Source organism: Vicugna pacos, chromosome 6 (genome assembly GCF_048564905.1).
Source record: "Vicugna pacos chromosome 6, VicPac4, whole genome shotgun sequence".
Taxonomy (NCBI): domain Eukaryota; kingdom Metazoa; phylum Chordata; class Mammalia; order Artiodactyla; family Camelidae; genus Vicugna; species Vicugna pacos.
The window spans coordinates 93,856,286-93,878,704 of NC_132992.1; the positions used below are offsets into that span (position 1 = coordinate 93,856,286).

At 38.8% G+C, this 22,419-nt stretch overlaps 1 protein-coding gene across 11 annotated transcripts in view; it reads left to right on the forward strand.

The window, feature by feature from the left end:
* The window catches only part of MARK3 (microtubule affinity regulating kinase 3), a 92,274-nt gene that overhangs the window by 41,921 nt on the left and 27,934 nt on the right, over positions 1-22,419 (forward strand). For 10 of the 11 annotated variants that reach the window (XM_006216869.4, XM_006216865.4, XM_006216866.2 and 7 more), the window contains 3 exons: positions 12,718-12,766; positions 14,926-14,991; positions 19,826-19,896. In XM_006216869.4, coding sequence (XP_006216931.3) covers positions 12,718-12,766; positions 14,926-14,991; positions 19,826-19,896 — 186 coding nt within the window. Of the gene's footprint in view, positions 1-12,717; positions 12,767-12,791; positions 12,882-14,925; positions 14,992-19,825; positions 19,897-22,419 lie in introns of those variants that run through there. The other variant, XM_031679423.2, reaches the window with a different exon arrangement.

The following is a 22,419-nucleotide window of genomic DNA, read 5'->3' on the forward strand; positions in this document are numbered from 1 at the left end:
AATGATTATTCTGCTTCACTTCACAATTGCCATTTTAAAGGCAGTTATTTTAAATTTATTTTCATATTTTAAATTTTTATTTTTAATAGTAGATGGCAGATGATAAATAGAACCCCAAAATACGTGGCAGGTAAAATCTAAGCTAAATAAGTAGAAATACAAGAGTGACAAAGGAGACTTAGTTCTCTCAGGTCATGCATAACATATTAACTAGAGGAAGAAAGATACAGATCTCAATATAGAGTCCCTCCACTAGCCCTTACTACACATTTGAGCTTTTTTTTTTTTTAAATAAAAGCATCCCTTTCTTAAGATACATTACAGCTGGGTGCCAGGAAATTATTGTGATAACTATTAAGATCTGTGGTGACTACAGGGTAAATGATTTCCTCAGGGTTGGGCAGTACATAACTTGCACAGCTGTAAGCAGTGGTCCTGTTGGTATGATTAATAAGTCTGGCTAAGAGATCTTTCCAGGCTACATTTTCTGAATGAGCAATAAAAATAGAAACCAATGAAAAGTACAATCATATGGAACTTAAAACACACTCACAGAGTTCATGAGTCAAAGAGAAAACGCAAACCAAAGTTGCAGTGTATCTAGAAAGGAACACTGTGTATCCGAATCTGTAGAATACTGCTCTTTGTGCTCAAGAAAATTTGAAACCTTAAACACGTTAGTAAACAAGAAAAAGTGGCAATGAATTAAATATTAAATAAGTTAGGAAAGGGAACAAAATAAATCTCAGGAACTAATAATAATGTAAGGGACTAATAAAGGCAGAAATTAGTGAATTTGGAAAACAGTAGAAATAATGGATCTAGAGCTTTTTGGGGTTCTGTTTGTTTGCCAGAGGATGAGGAGACAATAAGATAGATAAACCACTAGTTTTAATCCAGGGGAAAGGGAGCGACAATACAAAATGTGAAACGAGGGGCAGGGAAAAGACCAGAGAGGAATTAAAATTATAATGAGGGAACCTTTTGTGCAAGTAAATTAGAACCAGCCTAAAGAAATGGATGATTTTCTAGGAAAATATAACGTACCAAAATTAACTCTAGATAAGAGTCTAAATGCATCAGTAACTTTAGAAGAAATTGAGAATGGTAAAAAGGCCAGTTGCCCGCCTCAAATTGCTGAATGCACAGTTTCATGATTGACTTCTTTTGGACCTTCAATGAATAGTTATATTTCTGTCCAGCTCTTCCAGAACTTAATCGTGATGGGAAGCTTCCAAATACTACTCTCAGATTCCACATACATGGCTATCAAGTATATTGGAAACAGGGAAGAAAATTACAGTTCAGTCTCACTTATAACATCCTTTCAAAAATTAAGGTTTAAAAAGTATTAGCGTATAGGACTTCTAGTTAAACATTAGTATGTTTATCTTTGCTCCTTCCCCCAATTCACTAAATAGTAGTAAAGGAATTAAAAAGTAGTGTTAAAAATACGAGGGAAGACTAGCAGACGAATAATTGAACCTAGTTTTGCCAGATGGGAAACAGATGGATGAATAGCTCTGTGTGTGTGTGTGTGTGTGTGTGTGTGTGTGTACACACTATTTTATATATATATAACTTTTTTCTGTAATAGACTTAACAAATCATAATGAGCTGAAACCGCAGGGTGGTGGCAACCAGAATCATGCTGAATCATGCCACAGAATTCAGGAAGTTTTAAAAATGAGTTGTTAGCTCCTTTTTATGGGCAGAGGCACAGGTAGAAGCGGAAACAGGATTAGCTGAAAATCTGAACTTGTGCTTCTTATCACCTGCAGCCTGCCAGCCAGGCAACTTGCCCTTCTTTGCCCCAGTAGAAATTGGGACGTTTGTTTTCAGGAGAGGTTGAATCAAAGAGCATCTGGATTTGGAGACTCCATGCTGATAATAGGGGTCCACTGAGTGGTGAGACACTCTTTCTCTACCCCCTCTCTTTGCTTGCTTCCCAGAACTCTGTTAGCCCCTCAAGTGTTGCCTAAGAAGGAGTTTCAAGGATTCTTCTCTGGGGAAGCTGAGTTAAATGAAAATATAGATTGAGACATTCAGTGTCTTTCAGTGAATCTACTTAATATCTTTCCGGTCATCCTGTGGTCCAGCCCTTATATGCATAACATTCAGTTTAGCGTTTTGGTGCCTCTCATAAATATGGGAAGGCCAAAAATCTCCAGATATTTGAGGATAACTGGAGACTAAAACAAACAGGAATGAAGAAGAGAAAGGAAAACTGGAAGAGGAAACTCGAATACTTAAAAACAACAACAACACTGTAATTTGTGTTTTCAAAGATTTAAAAAAGAGGAAGATGGAATGCAACGATGTCCATTATATTCGTCATGAAAGAAGAACATGATGCATTGGAAAAGCACCATTGGGGAAAGGGTAACTTATGGTATTGGAAAGAAATTCAGTAAAGGGGTTGGAAAATAAAGTCGAGGAAATCTCTCGAAGTAGTATAAAAAGTTCAAAGAGATGAAAATCAAGAAGGATACAGTATGAAATTGAATCACCTATCTAGGAGGTCTAGTTTTTGATAAAAATAAATTGTGAAAAGAACAGAGGATAGGAAGGGAGATGATCAAAGACTAACAGAAGATAATTTCCCAGAACTATGGGACTAGAATTTCCAGATTGAAAGGTTCAGTGCCCAATGTAGTAAATGACAAAAGACCCACTGTGTATCTAGACTGAATGCTAATGTACAGATACTGAATCGGTGATACATTAAAATTTAAATACATCAAGGTTAAAGAGAAGGCAGAGGAAAAAATAGGTCACAACCAAAGGATTGTAACAGAATGTCACCATACCATTCCACACTGCTGTAAGCTGGAAGGAAATGGATCAAGGCCTTTAAAATTCTGAAAGAACTGGGTAGTCACAGGTAAAAATATGAAACTGGACCCCCTCTTATTCTACACACAAATTAACTGAAAATGGATTAAGGACGTAAGCAGATCTGAAACTATAAAGCTCATGGAAGAAAACAGGGAAAAAGCTCCTTGACATTGTTCTTAGCAGTGATTTTTTTGGATGTGACACCAGAATCCCAGGCAATAAAGCAAAAATCAACAAGTGGGACTACAGGAAACTTCTGTACAGCCAAAGAAACAGTCAACAGAATGAGAAGGCAGCCTTCAGAATGGGAACAAGTATTTGCAAACCATGTATTTCATAAGGGATTAATATGTAAAATATAGAAGGAACTTGTACTGAATGGCAAAAAACAAAAAAACCAAACAACCCCCCCAGCCCAAATAATCTAGTTTAAATATGGACAAAGGATCTTAATAGACACTTTTCCAAAGAAGACATTCAGATAGCCAATAAGTACATGAAAAGGTGTTCAGCATCACTAATGATCAGGGGAGTGCAAATCAAAACCACAATGAGATATCACTTTGTACCTGTTAGAAGGGCTGTTAGCAGTAAGACAAGGATGGATGCTGACAGGGTTACAGAGAAATGGGAAACATTGTGTACTTTTAGTAGGAATGTAAATTGGTACAACTACTATGGAAAACAGTATAGAGGTTTCTCAAAACCTTAAAAATAGAGCCACCACATGACCCAGCAATCCTACTTCTGGGTGTATTTCTATAGAAAATGAAATCACTATCTCAAAAGACATCTGACTTCCCATGTTCATTGCAAGTGTTATTCTTAGTAGCCAAGTTAGGGAAACAACCCGACTTGTCTATTGACAGATGAATGGATAAGGAGTATGTGAGGTGTATTCTTATTCTGTATTTTATCCTATAGTAATAGGAGGAGTATTGAGCTGTAAAAATGGAAGCCTTGCTCTTTGGCAACATGGATAGACCTGGAGGACATTATACTAAGTTAGACAAATACTGTATGATATCACTTATGTGTGAAATCTTAAAAAAAAAAAAACAACTCTCAGAAAATGGGCAGGAGACCTGAATAGATATCTCTCTAGGGAGGACAGACAGATGGCCAGCAGGCACATGGAAAGATGCTCAACATCACTAGTTGTTAGAGAAATGAGAATCAGAACTACGAGGGTATCACCTTGCACCAGCCAGAGTGGGCATCATTAAAAAGTCTACAAAGGATTGGTGCTGGGGAGGGTGTAGAGAAAAGGCAACCTGCCCACACTGTTGGTGGGAATGTGAATTGTTGTGGCCACTAGGGAGGACAGTATGGAGGTACCTTAGGAAACTAAAAATAGACTTACCATATGACCCAGCAGTCCCTCTCCTGGGCATATACCCAGAGAAAATATATAATCCAAAAAGACACATGCACCCCAGTGTTCATAGCAGCACTGTTTACAATGGCCAAGACATGGGAACAACCCAAATGTCCATCAACAGATGACTGGATAGAGAAGATGTGGTATATTTATAAAATGGAATGCTACTCAGCCATAAAAAAAGAATAAAATAATGCCATATGCAGCAACATGGTTGGACCGGGAGATTGTCATTCTAAGTGAAGTAAGCCAGAAAGAGAAAGAAAAATGAGGAGTGATATGATATCATTTATATGTGAAATCTTTAAAAAAAAAAAAAAGGACACAAATGAACTACTTATTATTTATAACTATTCATAATACTGATGATTGATTTCTTGAATATGTGTAAGCACATTTTACTGTCCTTTATGATTGGATTACTGCATTCTGCTGATTATTATTTTGTGGTTGACTTTATTCCTTTGATAAAACTATGTAAGTTTAAAAAGCTAAAGCTCTAAACTGTTCTTAGAAACAATGAACAGTAAATATATGTAAATTAAAGCAAATATGTGCAGTATATTGTATATATGTATTTACATGCAATATATTGTATCTGTAGAGTCAAATTATATCAATTTTACGTACTAAAACTGAAAAATGAAAAAACTGAACTTACAAAACCTGAATAGATGGTGGTTGCCAGGGGATAGGGGTGGTGGGGGAGGTGGGGGATGTTGGTCAAAGGGTACAGACTTGCAGTTTTAAAGTGGATAATATTCAGGGATCTCACGTACAGCATGGTGACAATGGTTAATAAGTATTGTATACTTGAAAGTTGCTGTGAGAGTAGATCTTAACTCACCATAACAACAGCAAAATGGTAATTATACGAGGTGAAGGACATGTTAACTAGCTTACTGTAGTAACAATGTCACAATATGTATGTGTATCAAATTACTACATTCACCTTAGACTTAACACAATGTTATATGTCAATTGTATCCAATTAATGCTGGGGGGAGGGGTTCTGAGAGAAAATGATTCTAACCTAGAATTCTTTACCTAGCCAAACTGTCGATCAAATGTGAAGATAGAATCAAAATATTCTGGGTCATTCAAGGCCTTAAATTTAATCATTTACTTGCCCTTCCTCGGGAGCTATTGATGGGATATTTCACGACAACAAGAGGGAATACCAAAAAAGAGAAAAGCATAGGATTGAGAACAGGACAAAGTCCTTCAGAATATGAATATCACTGGGGAGAGTAGAGCTTAGTGCTAGAGTGTGTGCTTAGCATGCAGGAGGTCCTGAGTTCAATCCCCAGTACTGCCATTGATAAATAAATAAGTAAACCTAAGCCCCCAAATAAGTAAAAATTTTAAAACTTGACACAATTTTAAAAAATAATATGGATATCTTCAAGTGGAAAAAATTACTTGACTATTTGAAAGTATATGAGAGGAGATATACACTTCTGTTACAAAGTTTAAGGGTAAATTAGTAGTGAGAGATTCATAGAAAACCTAAGTGAACAAATAACCGAGACAGTTAGTATCTCAAAGGAAACATTTTTAATAAATAAAAAGAATGGAAATACATTCCTAGTGTGGCTGTAAAATTTATGTAGTGTTTACTGAAAAATTCAGCCAAATAGCATGACGATAACTGATCAGGAGGAAGGAGGGAAGGGGTGTGGGGTGGGGGACAGGATGTAAGAGAGTTTAGTCTTCACTGCTTGTATTAAGAAGTCAGTAGCTAATATTGAGGGAGAGAGGCTAAGAAATCATTGAACAGCTGCACGAGCATGCTGTTCAGAAGTAAGGCAGCAAATTGCAGAGTTGAAAGTTCTTGCATGATAAACAAGAGTTGAGGGTGGAGAGAGACATTATATCACACGGTTCGACTTCTAAGACAGTGTCTACGTACTACTTTTATAAATAAAAGTTGAGCACAGTATTTAGCCAAAACTGTGATAGAACCTCATGAGGAGGATGGAGGAGGGAAGCATGAGCGTTGGGAAGGGCTTAGGAAAACTAAATCCAAAGCAGAACCACAGGACAGTGTCTAAAATGGAAAATCAAGGAAGCAGTATAATTTGGCATTTTAGAAATATGCAGGTAAACAGCCGATGAATCATCCAAAGAAGCTGAAAAGATTGCTCCTAAGAAGTAAGCAGAGAAGAAGGGGTCAGGGTAAATTGGGGTAAATACCCAAATTGACTGCTGTGGCCAACAAAAATTTCATTTCATTACTGTATGAAAGGTCTTGAAAATGGAGGAGAAGCAGGAGCACATAACCTCATAGAAAATAGTCAAAAGATAGACTCGGGCAGTTGGTAGGACAGATGGTCAGTAGTCAAGCAAAAATGTTCACATGCTAAAAGGTAACATTTTTTCACCAATCAGATCTGCAGAAAACCTGATGGTACTTTATATAGTGTTGGCAAGAGTGTAGAGAAACAGGAAATCTCACATTGTTGACAGTAGTGTAAGTTAATATATTTTTAGAGAGTAATATAGCACTAACAAAGTTTTAAAAGCATGTATGCCCTTTGCTCCCTCCCCCCAGTTCAGTTTCAAGGAATCCACTCTGCCAGTACATTTGCGTTAAGTGTACAAGGATGTATGTATACAGGCATACTCACTGTAATATTACAGCAGCAAAATTTAGCAGTCAGATTCTGGTTAAATACACTGCAGTACAGCCACACATCCTTCTGTAGACAGTTCTTCCCGGGCAGGAGACAAACGGTCTTTCGTGATGCTCTCAGTTATCTTCTTTATCATCTGTTAACTTTCCCTGTTCTGTCGTGTATGTTTTACTGTTAGAGTGGTTCTAAGAGTAATTAGACTCTCCTTAACCTCCTTAAGTTTTACCTTAGTGTGCTGACTCTCTTGTTTGCTGGACTGTGAAAATGTTCCTGGAAGACTTGCTTGCCATTGACCCACCCGCAGCTTCGGCCCACACTATGAAAAGGAATAGTGGACTCCCTTATTAACAGTCCTCAAAATACAGCAGTTTCAGTTCCCTTTTCTTTTTCAGGAGTTCCCCTTTTGCCCCCTCCCCCAAATGTTTTTATTTTTTCATTCTCAACCCTTTTTCTTAAAATTCGCATTCGCTGGGGGAGAGGAAATTAGCAATACAGTTGTGATTCAGAGTTCAAAGGGCAGAAAAGTGTAGAAGGAGAAGCCTTTACCTGCCGCTGACTTTCATCCACCCAGGGCCCTGCCCTGGAGCAGCCAGTGGCATCCTGTTTCTGTTTGCCCTTCCAGAGATACTCTGTATAGAGAAGCGAAGGGATGTGTGTTTGTTTGTTTGTTTTTCTTTTTGGCACCAGTGCATTTTCTTGACAGTTCTCTTTCCATGAGCTCTGTGGGCTTTTGTCAGGCTCTCTCAGAGGTTTGTTCTTCTGTAAGCAGAGGTGCTGTGATCTTTGTGGCCACTGAGACGAAGGTGTGTGATGAGGAAAAGCAGGCACAGCATCCTGTTTCCTTCATGAAGCGCTGAGAGGTGTTCCAGGAGCTGGGAAGCTCTTTATGAACAGAGACTTGAGGCCCCTTTTGTAGGTCTGTGGTAGGCGGGGAGACTCCAGTGTCTGGATTTCATTCTTTCTGGCTGCCTTTTCTGAGTCTCCATGTGGACCCCAGCTCTTCCGTCTGTGAAACAATGATTGTGTCTTCATTCTGCATAGCTAGGCAGTGTCATTTCCTTCCAAGGATACAATCTCTGTGCTAATAATGCTGCAGAATGTATCTCTAGCCCAGATTTCTTTCCTGAGCTTCAGACCCAGATACCAAGTACCAAGCTCTGCTTTCACTGTTTTCATTTCTCTGCCCCTCACGTGGTACGTGCAGAACCAGACTCAGCCTGCTGCCCTTCCTCGCTGCAGCTGAAGTCATCTGTGTCTCACAGTGGCTCCCGAATCCACAGACACGGGTGTCAGCCTCAACTCTGTCTTCCTCACTCTTATTCCCTGATAATGCTCTCCTGTATCGCATTCTCTTCATCCAGACTGCTAGTGATTATTTATAATCTTGGATTTACTGTACAGCTCTTTCCTACAAAGAAGGGTTGGCCATTTTATTCCCTTCCGTTATTTCTAACACGTAAGTTGTCATTCAGCCTACCAGCTGCCTGGAGTAGCCTAGCTCTTAACATCTAGGGCTGTCATTTCTGTCTTGTGTGTCTGGAGAAGGAAGTCTGAACACTCTTGTCATGACTATTTAGATCACAGTTCAGTGGTTATGACAGCCCCCTACCCCGTACTGTCTCTTATGTGCTCATTTTATTTTTGTATCGATTGGTAAAATTGTCTTTTCCCAGAGATGTTCCTGTACATCCTCGGCCCTGGCTTTGGGACATGCCTTTGCTCTGTGGTACTGCAGGCTCGGTATCCTTAGTATTCTCATCGCCAAGATCCAAGTCTTTCTTCGAGCTGTCTGTCCTCCCCTGTGTGCCGGTTCTAAAGGACTCAAAAACGCAGAGATGTAGAAGGGATGCAGATTAGTCAGCAAGAGAGAATTCTTTCACTTTCTACATTTTTGTGTTATTTCATTCTTTTTTTTTTATAATTAGCATCTACATAAGATTGAAAGGGAATGTAGAGAAATAAGTTGAATTAAGATAGTAGAAATAGGTGAACTTGTTTAGATGTCCTTTTATAGTAACAAAACTTTAAAAAAAGTTGTACAGTCCTAGTAGGGACTTTACTTAAAGTTCATATTTTCTTTCTAATAAATTATATCTATCCAAATTTATCTTCAGCCATCGGGTTCACAGTTGATACAAATACATGAAATCCTGGCATTTTTGTCACATATGCAAATAGTCACCTTTTTTAAAAGTTCTGTGCCAGTGCCTGCATGTTGCTCTGGAGTTTCCTGTAGTACCAACTTGTAATCTATCAGTTGTTTTACTTGTAAATTTTGAGGTGGCTGCTTGGAATCGTGAGATGTGTGTGGACTTTGGAGTCAGACAACTCAGGGTTGAGAGTCCTGGCTCCGGCACATATTAGCTGGGAATACTTGGACAAGTTTCTTAACTTTCTCAGTCTTCCTTTACTGAATATTGGAGATGGTCATAGTCATCTGACAGACTTAAGAAAACTAAGGTAGGGACAACCACAGGTGTGAGCATCTAGTGCTGTGCTTCGGGCCCCGGCAGCACTTGGTAACTATTCACTTTTTGCTTCCTCCCCACTGCTCTTTTTTTTCCCCCTTCCCTACTTCTTTCTCCCTTCTTACCCCTCCTGATTAACTTGGTATAGAGTTTATTAACTCATTTCTACCTGATGTATAATTCTGATAGAGGTAAATCCGTAGTTATTTTGGTAAGCCCCTGACACTGTCCTACTAGGAAACCTTTGGCTGCTCTTTTTGTCTATAGAATTAAGCTTGTACTGTTCATCCCTGTGTCTGGTCCCTTTCACCTTTCCTCTGCTTTCGCGGTACATCCCTTGGTGTGACCTCTGCTGTAACTCAGGGGTTTTCAAACTTTAATGCTTTACTTGTAGTGTATAACCTATCTGCTGCTAATAAGTACATCAAAACAGCAACCTAGAACCATGTGCTACTTCACAGTTTGCATGAGTTGTGTGTTTGGAAGTGACTTAGTTGGATGGTTCTGGCTCGGATGCTCTCAAGGGGTTTTGGGCAAGAGCCACAGCTGCAGACATCCAAAGATTTGGTTGGGGCTGTTGTATCTGCTTCCAAAAGGCCCTCTCACCTGGCTGTTGTCAAGAGCTTGCAGGTCCTCACCAGCTGTGGGTATGAGGCCTCATTACCTTGCCATCTGGGCCTGTCCATTGAGGTACTTAATTGTGACACCCAAGCAAGTGATCTGTGAGAAGGAGGAGGGACCCTAGCGCCTTTCACAACCTGGCCAGTCTCTGAAGTCCCCTCACCGTCAGGCCTGCCTTAACTCTCGTTGCTAGAAGCAAATCACTAAGTGGGAGCCCACACTCAAAGGGAGGGATTTTAAGTTCTATTTTAAAACCTGTTTTAAAACCACCACATCTGGGGTGCTTGTTGAAAAGTAAGATTCTAAGGCTTATTTCAGATCTAGTGATAGGTGGAGCCCAGGAACCTGCAGTTTGCACAAACACCCTAATGATTCTGATGCTGGTGGCCTAAAGCCCACACTGGGAAACTCACTGCTCCGCCAGACCGATCACCTGATCTTCCTTAAATAGTCTTAATCAGTTGCACCTCCCTGTCTTTGTGCACATATACAAAGCCGGCATAGCCAGCTCATTTTCAACTTGTACGTCAGATTACCTCCATGCCCACCACCCTAGACAGAAGTGAGCTCTCCTTCCCTTGAATTCCTGTAGTATTCTATCTTTTTCTTTCTCTTTGGTTCTGTGTTTCAGTGCTGCACTGCTAATAGGGATTTTTTTTTTTAATTGCCTTCATTTAACCTCTTGCCAGGAGAACTGTGACAACTCTTTAACAGCCATTCTACTACTCAGGATTTAAAAGCAGTGTGGTCATTAGAATGCTAAGGGTGGCTCAAACCACACTTCTTACTAGTAGATAATACTTTCATGCAGGCATTTATCAAACAAATGAATTCCTATTGTATGCTAGGCTTGGTTTCAAGTATACAGTATAGTTAAAGGAGATCATCCTATGGATGATAGGGACAATAAACTGGCACACAAAAATGTGTCATCACAACTTGAAAGACATTCTAGGAAAGAAGTGAACACACTGCTCTGATGTAAAACAGGAGACCCAGTTAGGTAAGGTTTTTGAAGAATCTACCTGAGACTTGAAGATGAAAAGAAGAAGAGACTCTAAGGAAGGAAAGAGCTTAGTTTGTTCTAGTATCTGAGAGGAATCAAGGTGGCTGGAGTGGCATGCCCAGAGCTGCGGCTGGAGGGGTAAGCAGGGGCGGCCATGGCCATGGTCAGGATTCCATTCTAAATGCAGTGTCCTAAGCTGTGTTGGTATGACATCCAACTTGGCACTCTACTAATTTAGCAGTTGTGGAAATAACTGGGATATTCAGATTATAGCTACAAACCTAACTATAATGGATTGGAAAACGAGATTCCTCTGTTAGCTTAATAGAGGGATGCTGAGAAAGAACTCAAGCCTGAGTGGTTGTCAGGGCGGGTAGCTTCTCATCTTGGAACGGGAAATGTGGGAATGACCACAACAGCAATAGGAGGTATTTATGTTAGAGATAAAAGTGCTCCTGCCTTTAAGGAGGAGCCAGAATTCTAGACAGGAAGGTTCTTCACCTTGATTCCATGTTTTTAAGCGCAGAGCTCAGTTTGTAGGTCTGATACCTTGCCTCCATGCTTTCAGTTGTTAGCTGCTGATTCAGTTCTAGACTAGACATAGTGGACAAAGACCAGTGCAGTGAGAGCCCCGTGATTTCTCACCAATTTCCTTTTCACACAGCCAGCTGCTCCTCATTTCCCAAAGCTCTTCCCAACCTTGCCTCCTGTAGGTTGTAGTATCCTGGATGTTGGGAGACCTAGTTCTGGCCAGACTCCTATGGAAAGATATTAGGGCCTTGGAAGATCTTTTTCTCTCTTTTTCTAGTTTCCACTTGTTTGCAAGAAGGTTGTAGAAGATGCTCTGTAAAATTCTGTTATTTTCTGAGATCATCTCATGTTAGTCCAGGCCTCTCTGAATTCACAGCACATGTTTATACACAACAGTTTAATATTTCCCCTTGTTCTGTGTGATGGCTGGACAGCTCTGCTGGTCTTGACTGGACAGCTTTTCTCATGGTCTCTCCTGGGTTGTATGCACTTAGCTGGCAAGTTGGCAGGAGCTGCATTCAGCTGGAGCAGTGGGTCCCTCTCTGTAGTTCTTCATCCTCGAAGGCTAGATTGGCTTCTTTATATCGTGGCCACATCATTCCAAGAGAGTAAGCCCCAGTTTTATCCAGCTTCTGCTTCCTTCAAATTTGATAATGTCCCATTGGCCAAAGTGTCACAAAGCCAGTACAAAAACGTGACCACGTGAGGCAGGACTCATTAGGGCCATTAATGTAACCATCTACCGCAGCCTTCATGTTAAATTACCTACCTTCTCCAATGAGGATTTCTTGAAGTGGTTTTATTCAAAACCTTCTCACAGAATTACTTGGAATTATCAGTCTAATGCACTCATGGTGCAGTTCATTGGGACTTTACAAGTTTTGATTTGCAGAATTAGAACCCCTGGGTAGATACTGAATCAGACTAAGTCTAATCACAAACTGTTCCTGCTTAAATCTCACCTTGTGTGTTCAGGATAGCACAATGTAATTCACATTATGATATCCTCCTCCTTTGGGATCTCTGCTTTTCCGTAAGATAAAATTGATTCATTTAGTAATAGATTATGAAGCTACTTCATAATTACCCTGGACTTCCATGTATTAGATGTGAACTACTGCTAAACATTATCAGTGAATCAGTTATCTAAGGGAAATTTTTAATTTATATTGCAACCATGGAATGTAATGTTTAATAACCTGTGTTGGGGGGATTGTGTGTGTGTTTGTTTTTTAGCTCTTCAGAGAAGTAAGAATAATGAAGATTTTAAATCATCCAAACATAGGTACTTTCTGCTTTCTTAAATACTTTTGGGTCTAAATGCTTTCTTGAAAGTATGTCATAAAGCTAAACATATATTCCAGGAGTGACAGGAGATTTCTTCCCTTCTCCCAATCCAGGTACACTTTTAGAAAATATATTTGTATAAATTGTTGATCATTTGTATTAACTTTTTGAAATTATTAAAGATAAATTAAAAGCTTAGATATTAAACATTTTAATGTAAAGCTTTAATTCAATAGAAACATCTGTAATCATTATAATTTTCTAATTTTTAATAGTTCAGAAATACCATAATTATACTTAATTTATAGACAGAAGGGAATTGTGGTAAGTTAGAGTTAATGTGTCAGAGGTGTGGAGTGTTTTGCTCTAGCTGTGTTGCTAAGAAAATACTGGTACATTGAATCTATTTTAGAAGATATAGGATACTGGCTATCTAATGGAATTCTGATATGAATTTTGTTTTATGTATTCTCTGTGTACACAGCTTTTTTTACACAATGATACCTTCTACAATCTCAAAATATTTCTGGAATGAAATAGCTCTTAAGACAACCAGTTGTATCAGTTTACTATCAAAGTCAGTTCTAGAAAGTGGGAGTGTGATGTGATGTTAAGGATATCTTATCAAGATTTCTTGAGGTGCAAAGGTAGAGTAATAAAACAGAACCACAGGAGGGAAAAACTTACACTCTTACTTCACCTCATCTGAGCCACCGCCATTTAAAAGGCTTTATCGTGTTACGTTCTAAGAAAGTGCTGCCAAGCTCTTACCCTCTTGTCAATGATGTTAGTTAAAATGTGGAAAAATATACATCTTAGAATCAATGAATCATGATGTTTGAACAAAGGAAAAATAACAAGGAATATAGTAGGTGGGAAGAAGACCTTTGCTTTTTATTTCAGCCCTTTGGGGTTAGCTAGCCAACTCTGGATTGCAAATACCAACTTATCACCAAAAAAATATTTTATCACTACTGCCAAGAACTAGCTAACTTAAACATACTTACTTTGTTTTTTAATTACTTAAGTTATACCCTGATTAGAGTTCTCTACTTACTACTAAATGACATATTTTTGAAAATAGATTTAAATTTCCAGTTTCCCCAGAAAAGCCAATATTTGTATTGGAATTTTAGAAAGGTTTTATTTATATGTTGATGATTCACCAGCATATATGCCTAAAATTTCTTTAAATATTTTTTCTTGACAACCTGAACTTATATCATCTTAGAAGTTATAGTTCTATTCCGCAGTTCGACAAACATATTAAGTACTGTTAGCCACTTTATTTGATCTAATACTCTATATTAAAGCATCAGAAAATAACCTGCAATGTAAGATTAGCATTCTCCCCCTTTTTTTTGCTAACTTTAATTTTATAATGTGTATTACCAAAATACACAAGATAATGTTTTGATAGCTTTAGAAATTAACTTCGGTTTCATTTTTAAATGTATATATTTCTGATTTTGTTATGGGTTAATGAAATAGCAGTAGAAATATTATTTGTATCTGTAAGAAGAGACTGCTATAGCAGAGTCACAAAAAGAAAATGATTCGTTTTAAAAAGTTCTTTTCAATCAATTATAGTATAATTCCTTCTACTTTGCTGTCTCTGGCTTCAGAATAGAAACAAAGGAACCTTGTTCTCTGAGAATTGTGATAAGTTTCCCAGGCAACAAAAGCCTCAAATGGAAATGATATGTATCCTTAAAGCCATGACAACAAGTGAATGGACTTGCACTTGTAGGAGTAGAATAGATCTGAGCAGTTCCTGAGGTGAAATGCAAAGTAAGAATGCTTTTCCTGAGGTGCAAATGTTGAGCTGCAGGGACCACAACTAGCCAGTGTAGACATAATACAGGACGATGAAATGAGATCAAATACACTTCACTAGACTTCTGAGTGTGTCCTAAAGTTACGTTGTTTGAGCACCTAGAAAAAAATCTTTTTTCTTTTTTGGAATTCCATGCTTTTAAAAATATTTTCTGCTGTTGTAATATATAATAAAATTTCCTAAAAGCTTTTTTTAGAGGTCCAGCTATTAAAATCTTTAACAGGGAAAAGTTTACTTCTTGTAGTGACAGTTTATATGTACATGGTATGTGCATACAGATGTTTGTTTCTTTTTCTCCTGTATCCTCTTCCGTCCCCCAGTGAAGTTATTTGAAGTCATTGAAACTGACAAAACACTCTACCTAATCATGGAGTATGCAAGTGGAGGTAAGAAATTTATGTTTTTTTTTCTTTCTTCCCTTTTAGAAGACTACGCAACCACGCTGCCCACATGGATAAATGTTAAAGTTTCATTTAACATTCAGAGTCATAATACACTACTGACTCGCAGCTGTTCTGTGGATTGCTTTGAAGTGTTCCACTCTTAGCATTCTTAATTGATAATATGCAAATAGCTGGGCTTTTTTATGATAAAATATGCATAACATAAAATTTACCAGTTTAACCACTTCCAGTGTACAGTTCTGTGACATTAAGTACATTCACATTGTTAACCATTACCACCATCCATCTCCAGAACTTTTGTATTTTCCCAAAATGAAGTTCTGTGCCTGTTAAACAATAACCCTTGTCTTCCCTTCCCCAGCTCCTGGCAACCACCGTTCTGCTTTCTGTCTGTATGAATTTGACTCCTCTGGGTACCACATAGGAGTGGAATCGTGTAGTATATGTCCTTTTGTGATTCCCTCTTTCACTCAGCGTAATGTCCTTAAGGTTCATCCATGTTGTAGCATGTGTGGGAATGCCCTTCCTTATTAAGGTCGAATAATATTCCATTGTGTGTTTGTGTGTGTGTATACATATATACATACATAGATACACTACATTTTCTTTACTCCAAGTACTTGGATTTTCCAAAATATCAGTGCATTAGCCTATTTGAAATAAATGTCTACTGCATGTTGGATGGTTTTCTTCATCAGATATTTATGTCATTGGTGTCCATCTTTTCCCAAGACCAGAAATGGTGGTTATATGGTTATAGTTTCCTTAAAGATTAGAGACTGGTAATTATTTGCCTGTAAGTTTGTATAAATGTAGACATTTTCATGAAATAAATGTATATAGCCATTGTCTCTTACAAAGACTCTCATTTTAGGAGTGTCTTTGGGCTAGGCTTATAATGTTCTGGAACCACTTGTGAATTTCATTGTCCGTGGAAGGCAGAAGCTTTCCTGTTTGTCTTTGCCGGCTGTTCCCTGCCTGTAGCACAGGGCCTGGCACATGGTAGATACTTGACAAATGAAAGTTGAATTTATGAAATTATAAACTAAGCTACTGGGAACATATTCTGTTTAACTCTACAGTATAGCTTAAATTGTTTTGATTATAGTAGAGTTTTATTTTATTGGTAGCGCTTTGATTCAGGATGCAAAACCTGGAGCCTCACTGTAGTGATTTAACCATTAAATGAAAGATTGTAAACCTGTTGTGGGGATGGCAGGCACACCTCTGACACCACTTTTTCATACTCCTCATTCACTATTACTTGTGTGTTTTGTATTTTAAATGTGTGGTTTGAGAATTCAGTTGGGATTTTCACAATTGAGGAGTAATAGGAATCTGAAGGTTAATTGTAGAACCAAAAATCTATGTGGGGTTCTAATACTTTCTACTCATGTTACAGTGTGTGGTTCAAAATCTTTTCATTTGTGTAGCCTCTGCAGTGCACAAGTGCTTTTGTCTCCTGCCTGAGCTCCTTTGACTTTCACAGTGACTCTGATGTGGCCAGACAGTGAGTGATGGGCTTTTACTCTTGAGACCCTGGAGGATATGGAGTTTGGGAAGTCTCACTGTGGTCATGTTGCCAGGCCTGGAGCCCCAGTCTTCTGATACCATGTAGCCTCTCATGAATGGTCAGTCAGTGGTGGCTTTCTGTTCCCATCTATTTTAGGTACCAGGGTCACAGAGATTTCTCTACAGGGGATGTCAAATACATCTGAGAAGTATCCATCCAGAAAGAGAATGGGCTTTGGGAAAGGCAGCCGTGGAGTCAGCCTAGCCAGTGCCCCTCATTCATTGATTGTGTGACCCTATAAGTTACATGTCTCTGAGCTTCCCGGTGGACATGGTAACACAGCTCTCCTTTGAAGGCTCAGCGCCACTGCTCAGCATCAGAACAGCACTAATCAATGGTGATGGTGATTTATTGGCTTGGGCCATTTGTTTTAATCAGTTCAACGAAGCGCTATCCATCTCCAGGACAGCTGTTTTATCATTAATACATTTGCCATTTTGAATGACAAAAATTTCATTAAATTCTTTACCTACTCCTCCCCAGCCTAGTATGTTTCAATATGGTAGAATCATAGAATTTTTTTTCTTTCCCTTGGCTGCCTTGGAAGCTCAAACTCTATTTTGCATTGAATTGGGGTTTTCCAGTGTGATTAAGGGGTGCTACAAGTCCCAGTTTAGCTTTTCTGTTTTGCATTGAGAGGCCAACCTTTCTGGAGGTGAGGGGCTCTGGAGGGAGCAGTGTGTGCTAAGGAGCCGAGTAGGGGAGGTGCTTCTCAAAGGTCATGTCCTGGGGTTTGAAGTGAAGTACCTGCTACCCTTCTCTGCTGATGGCTGCAGGGCTCCATGCCTCCACCCAAGAGATAAAGGCAGATTTGGGGCCTGAAAATCCTGTGAAAGGGAAACACTGGGCTTAGCTGAGAACCTGGAGGAGAGCTGAGGCTTCATGCTCAGTGCTCCATGCTTCCAGCCCACTCACTTCTGGGGACATCAGTCCCTCCTTCCCACAGATTGCTGGCTCCTTACTGGGCTACTGGGTCTCACTGAGCAGGAGGCGGTAGGTCTCCCACGTTACATCCTGGTACACACACCACCACCCGCCTCCAGGGAGAAATGCACGGCCACATCCACGAACCTCACGGCCCTTGGGCTGCTTCCCCTAGTTTGCCTGGGCCCGGCCTCCCCGGGGAACATCCACCACCAAGAGAGGAACCAGAGGTGGCACCGTGGGAGGCCATCCTGAGAATCATAGAATTTTAGAATTGAAAACAATCTTAGAAATTATCTAGGCCAACTGCCTAATTTTTACAGATAAACTATAAAGCTCTGAAAGGTTGTTCTGTGCCAGTGGTTTCTTCACTAGTTACGGCAGGACCTGAACTAGGACCAAAGGCTGTCTGAACTGTCCTGTCTGATGTCCTTTGATCAGCCGCATGGGCCCTGACCTGGGTGGGGAGAGCCACTGTTTGCTGGTTTTGCTCCTAATAAATAATAGCCTTTAGAGGTGTTTAATTCAGCCACTAATCTGAGCACTAATACATTTTTAATAAGGGGGGAGAGCTGAGCTGAATTCCTGATTTATAACTTAGTAATTGGGAGTGTGACTTTATGATTCCAAAATCTCTTAAGAGGTTTATATTGCATCTGAATTTATAAAAGTATTTTAAAATTATATTGACAGATTTGAACTTTATCTGTGTTACTCTACAACTACTGGGTGAATCCTTAATTTTTTTTTGAGTCAAAACTGTTCAGTATGACATGCACACTTCTTTGTTTTCACTTTTTAACCACTTGTTTCGACATAATATACTTTTCTGCAAATAGAAAGGTCATTGTCTTAGAAAATGCTGACATTTTACTGAGCTGATGTTTAACTTTATAATTCATCATAGTTAAATGAATTGTGTAGTGTAAATTAACAATATGTAATTCCTATTAAAAGATAATTATACAATCATTGATACTTGAAAATGTTTATACCCATTTATTATTTTAAAATTTATTCAGAGTTAGGGCTAAAAGTTTAAGTCAGATATTAATGTACAGTTCAGAATCTTTTTCTCAAAAATATTTAAGGTCTAAAACTAAGCTTTTCTAAAGTATCAAAATGTTTTAATTGAATGTTGTCATTAAGCTGATGGAAGTATTCATTTGTATGTAGTAGGTGTGATTCTTTCCTGAACACATTTTATATCTAATTTGCTAAATTAGTACTCTTTTCTGTTGACTTCAGAGGTGTATCCTTACTCCAAATTCATAAGCAGTTGGCAATACTAATAAATTCCTTGAAGTGTCACCTCTCTTCCCTGACAGATTAATACCTTACAGACTGCCACCTAGATGTCCACCAGCAAGTTCTCGGCTTTACCTTTACACTGTGTCCTGAATCCCCCCCAACTTCCTTGTCACCACCAAGGCTGGTTCCCGGTCCCTTCCCCAGCCCTAAGGCTCTTTGCAGCCAGAGTGATCCTTTTAAGAGGTCATTTCATGTCCTCTGCCTCTCCTCTCTCAGAGCAAAGCCTGAAGACTCTTCATGCTCTCAGGAGGTCTCCTACCCATCTCTCTGCTCATTCCCCGCCCCCCTTTCCCTTGTTCAAGCTTCTCTGGCCTCGTGGCCTCCTTGCTCTTTTCTCTGCCTGGAATCTGTCTCCCAGATAACTACATTGTTGTTCCCTCGCAGAAGTCAGCACAGTCCTGACCCACACAGACACACTTCCTGTTTCTTCCCCTGACTCTTCTCCCAGTGCTTCTTATCTGGTACCCTGTGTTGCGTTTGTTTGTTTATTGTCTGTCTCCCCTACTAGAATGTAAACTCCATGAGGAAAAGGACTTTGCTTTGTTCGCTGCTGTATTTCTCCAGGGCCTAGAACATTTCTCAGCAGTTAGTAGGCACTCATTGGTTGAATGAATGAGTGAATGTATTCAGGAAATGCTCTTTTGGTCATAATCCTATAGTGAAGACATCTTTTAACACAAGTAACTTATCCATTTTAACTTCCAATTTTCATTGCTAAGTTTTTATTAAAGCATCTGGAAACATAACCTTTAAAAAATAAAAGTTATGTAATTTAAACATATGAGAATTTAATTTTAAGGCTTTTCTCCAGCTTAAAAGGTTTTATCAATAAACTTTGCCTATAGTTAAGGCTAACTTAGTTCAAATTCTGTGTATTCCTGTTTATCTTAACATTTATATTTAAAAATTAAAACAAGAGCATTACTAAAAGTGAAACGTTATCAGTTTATGGGACAGTTAATGCTCCAAAGTAGAATTTCTGCTTACTTTCATTTCTCTGAATTATAGGTGAAATGTTTGACTATTTGGTTGCACATGGAAGAATGAAGGAAAAAGAAGCAAGAGCTAAATTTAGACAGGTATGGATTAATGCACCTTTAGTTTATTGATCTAATAACATTATCTAACTTAAACCCTGAAGCAAACAAGTGCTTGCCTTTTTAAACAGTTGTAGGGCACGTTGGCTGGAGCAGGGGTTGGCCATTTAGTTCAACAGAAATTTATTAATTTATTAAGTGCTTTCATGCCTAAGGCACTGTGCTAGAGACAGCCATGGGTTCTATTTCTAGGTTTGTAATTGGGATTTTAGTCTCATTCTTAACCTTAGTGTTTGACAGTTGAGCCTTAAAAAACGAGAGAACCTTTCAAACACCTGTGATTGCATTAATTAAAACCATTTCCAATTTTTTAGCAAAAAGAATGTCACAATCCAAAACAATCATCATTAATTTTGTCTTACATAAGGTACAACCAAACGGAGCTTAACCCATAAATTAATGGCTTACCTTCTTCTTTGTCGTTACCCCCATTCCTTAAAGAGACACTCATTTTAATAAGCAAGTTTTAAGCATAAAGGTGACTTAACTCTTCTGCTTTTATTAATAATGACTACTGTTTATTAATTGATCATTACCTACTAAATACTGGGATAAGTGCTTTATCTGGATTAATGTAGTTCTTGCAGCAGCCTTGTTTGTAAGGAGTATTACGCCCATTTGCTCAAGATAAGGAAACTGACTCACGAAGATTAATTTGCCCAAAATTTGATGCCGGGCAAATAGCACATCTATCATTGGTTCAGACCCAGATTCCCTGACTCCAAAACTAAAATTCTTAATCATCGTGATGTGCAGGAATCTGCAAACTCTTTCTGTAAAGTGCCAGATAGCAAATATTTTAGGCTTTGTAGGCATGCAGCCTGTTGCAACTATTTAATGCTCCTGCTGTAGCATAGAGGCGGCTGCAGACAATATCTGAATGAATACGCTCGCGTGACTGTGTTCCAGCAATACTTCACTCAGAGAAGCAGGTGTGGGCCAGACTGCACATACAGGCCATAATGTGGAAGGGAAGGAACAAGTACTTTATTACTTTTAAATTAACACTGTACTTAAATATCAGTACAGGCTCATTTCTCTCAGAACCCTTAAATTTTTTTAGTCACATGAAAGGTTGTGAAGGTAGAGGTATGATAGACGTCTTTAAAGGTTTCACAGTATCTGGAAAGGCAAGTTTATTTCAAAATTTCTCTTTACAGTTGCCTCTTCTGACTTGCTTAATCTAGTGTTTACAGTTAAGGACTTACTTATACACTTCTCAACTTCTGCTGTTTGCTGTTGCTTAAATTTAATTTAAAGCTTAAGAAATACTGGTGGTACTTTGAATTAAACCTGTTAAATACCAAAGTTGAAGCTGCCTTTGACTGTCATTTAACTTCCCTGACCCTGTTTTTCTAGCTGTGAAAAGAGGAAGTTATGCTTGATGAATTCTGACATTCTTTCCAGTTCTGATAGGACTGTTCTATGGTCTATGGAAGGAAACTCAAATTTCTCTCTATTACAGAACAAGTCTGTTTGGCCCTTTCCATAACTGTACTCTTAATTTTTATATATTGGCCACCTAATAAGCCAAGATTTTTTTGCCTCATAAAACTTAAATTCCTCACCACTCAGATGAATCTGACTTGCAAACGTTTATGCAGATAGAATTTATTGACTGTGAGGAAAAAGCTAGTGCTGGCTGGCAACAGCAGGTTTGAGCCTGGACCTTCTCCAGGGAAGCAGTTTATTGCTTAAACCTGTGACCCCTACCCTCTTGCAGCACTACCCATCCCCCAGGTGGCAGTCCACTTGTCAGAGGGACTTGGACAGTTGTCACTCAGATTTTTATTTGAAACTCCCTGCAGAAATTCTGGAGCATTTGAGAAACCTATTAGTTGGTCCAAGAAAGATAGTTTATGTACTTTAACAATTAATAACTTGGTTTACAGTACTTAGAATTAATGCAGTCTTTTCTCCTTATACACTTCTCAACTTCTGCTATTTGCTGTTGCTTAAATTTAATTTAAAGCATTTCCTTTTAAATTAAATACATTTAATTTAATGTATTTCCTTAAGACAGCTCATTTAAACCTGGAAGGGTCAAGCATGATACTGGTGCTTCCGCTTTTCTCCATTTCTAATTGCCATGCTTTCCAAAAGTTTATAAGTCATCATTACTTAGACTCAATAAAAAGTTTTCCTGTTGATACCAGAGAGAAAGGTGTGCCACACACCAAGTACACTACGCGTGAGCTGTTTTCTGTCCAGAATAGGCCGTTCTTTCCGTAGTCATCAGCAGATGATTTTTCCTCTTCCCACTCCCTTCAGCACTCTCATCCTGGTTATTGCATATGCTGTTTTAATTTTTTTTGGCTGAGCTCTTGTTCTTTTCAAAGAAAGAGAACAGATTCCTGGCTCCACCTTCTTGCCTCACTTCTTCCGTGGTGGCTTGCTAATGCTGCTGCCTCCGTTCTTTCTTGTATGACTGGAAGTGAATTAGGCTTGCGTTCATGTTGTAACCTAGAAAAAAAACATCGAGGTTCTTAGCCTTCTTTAGAAATA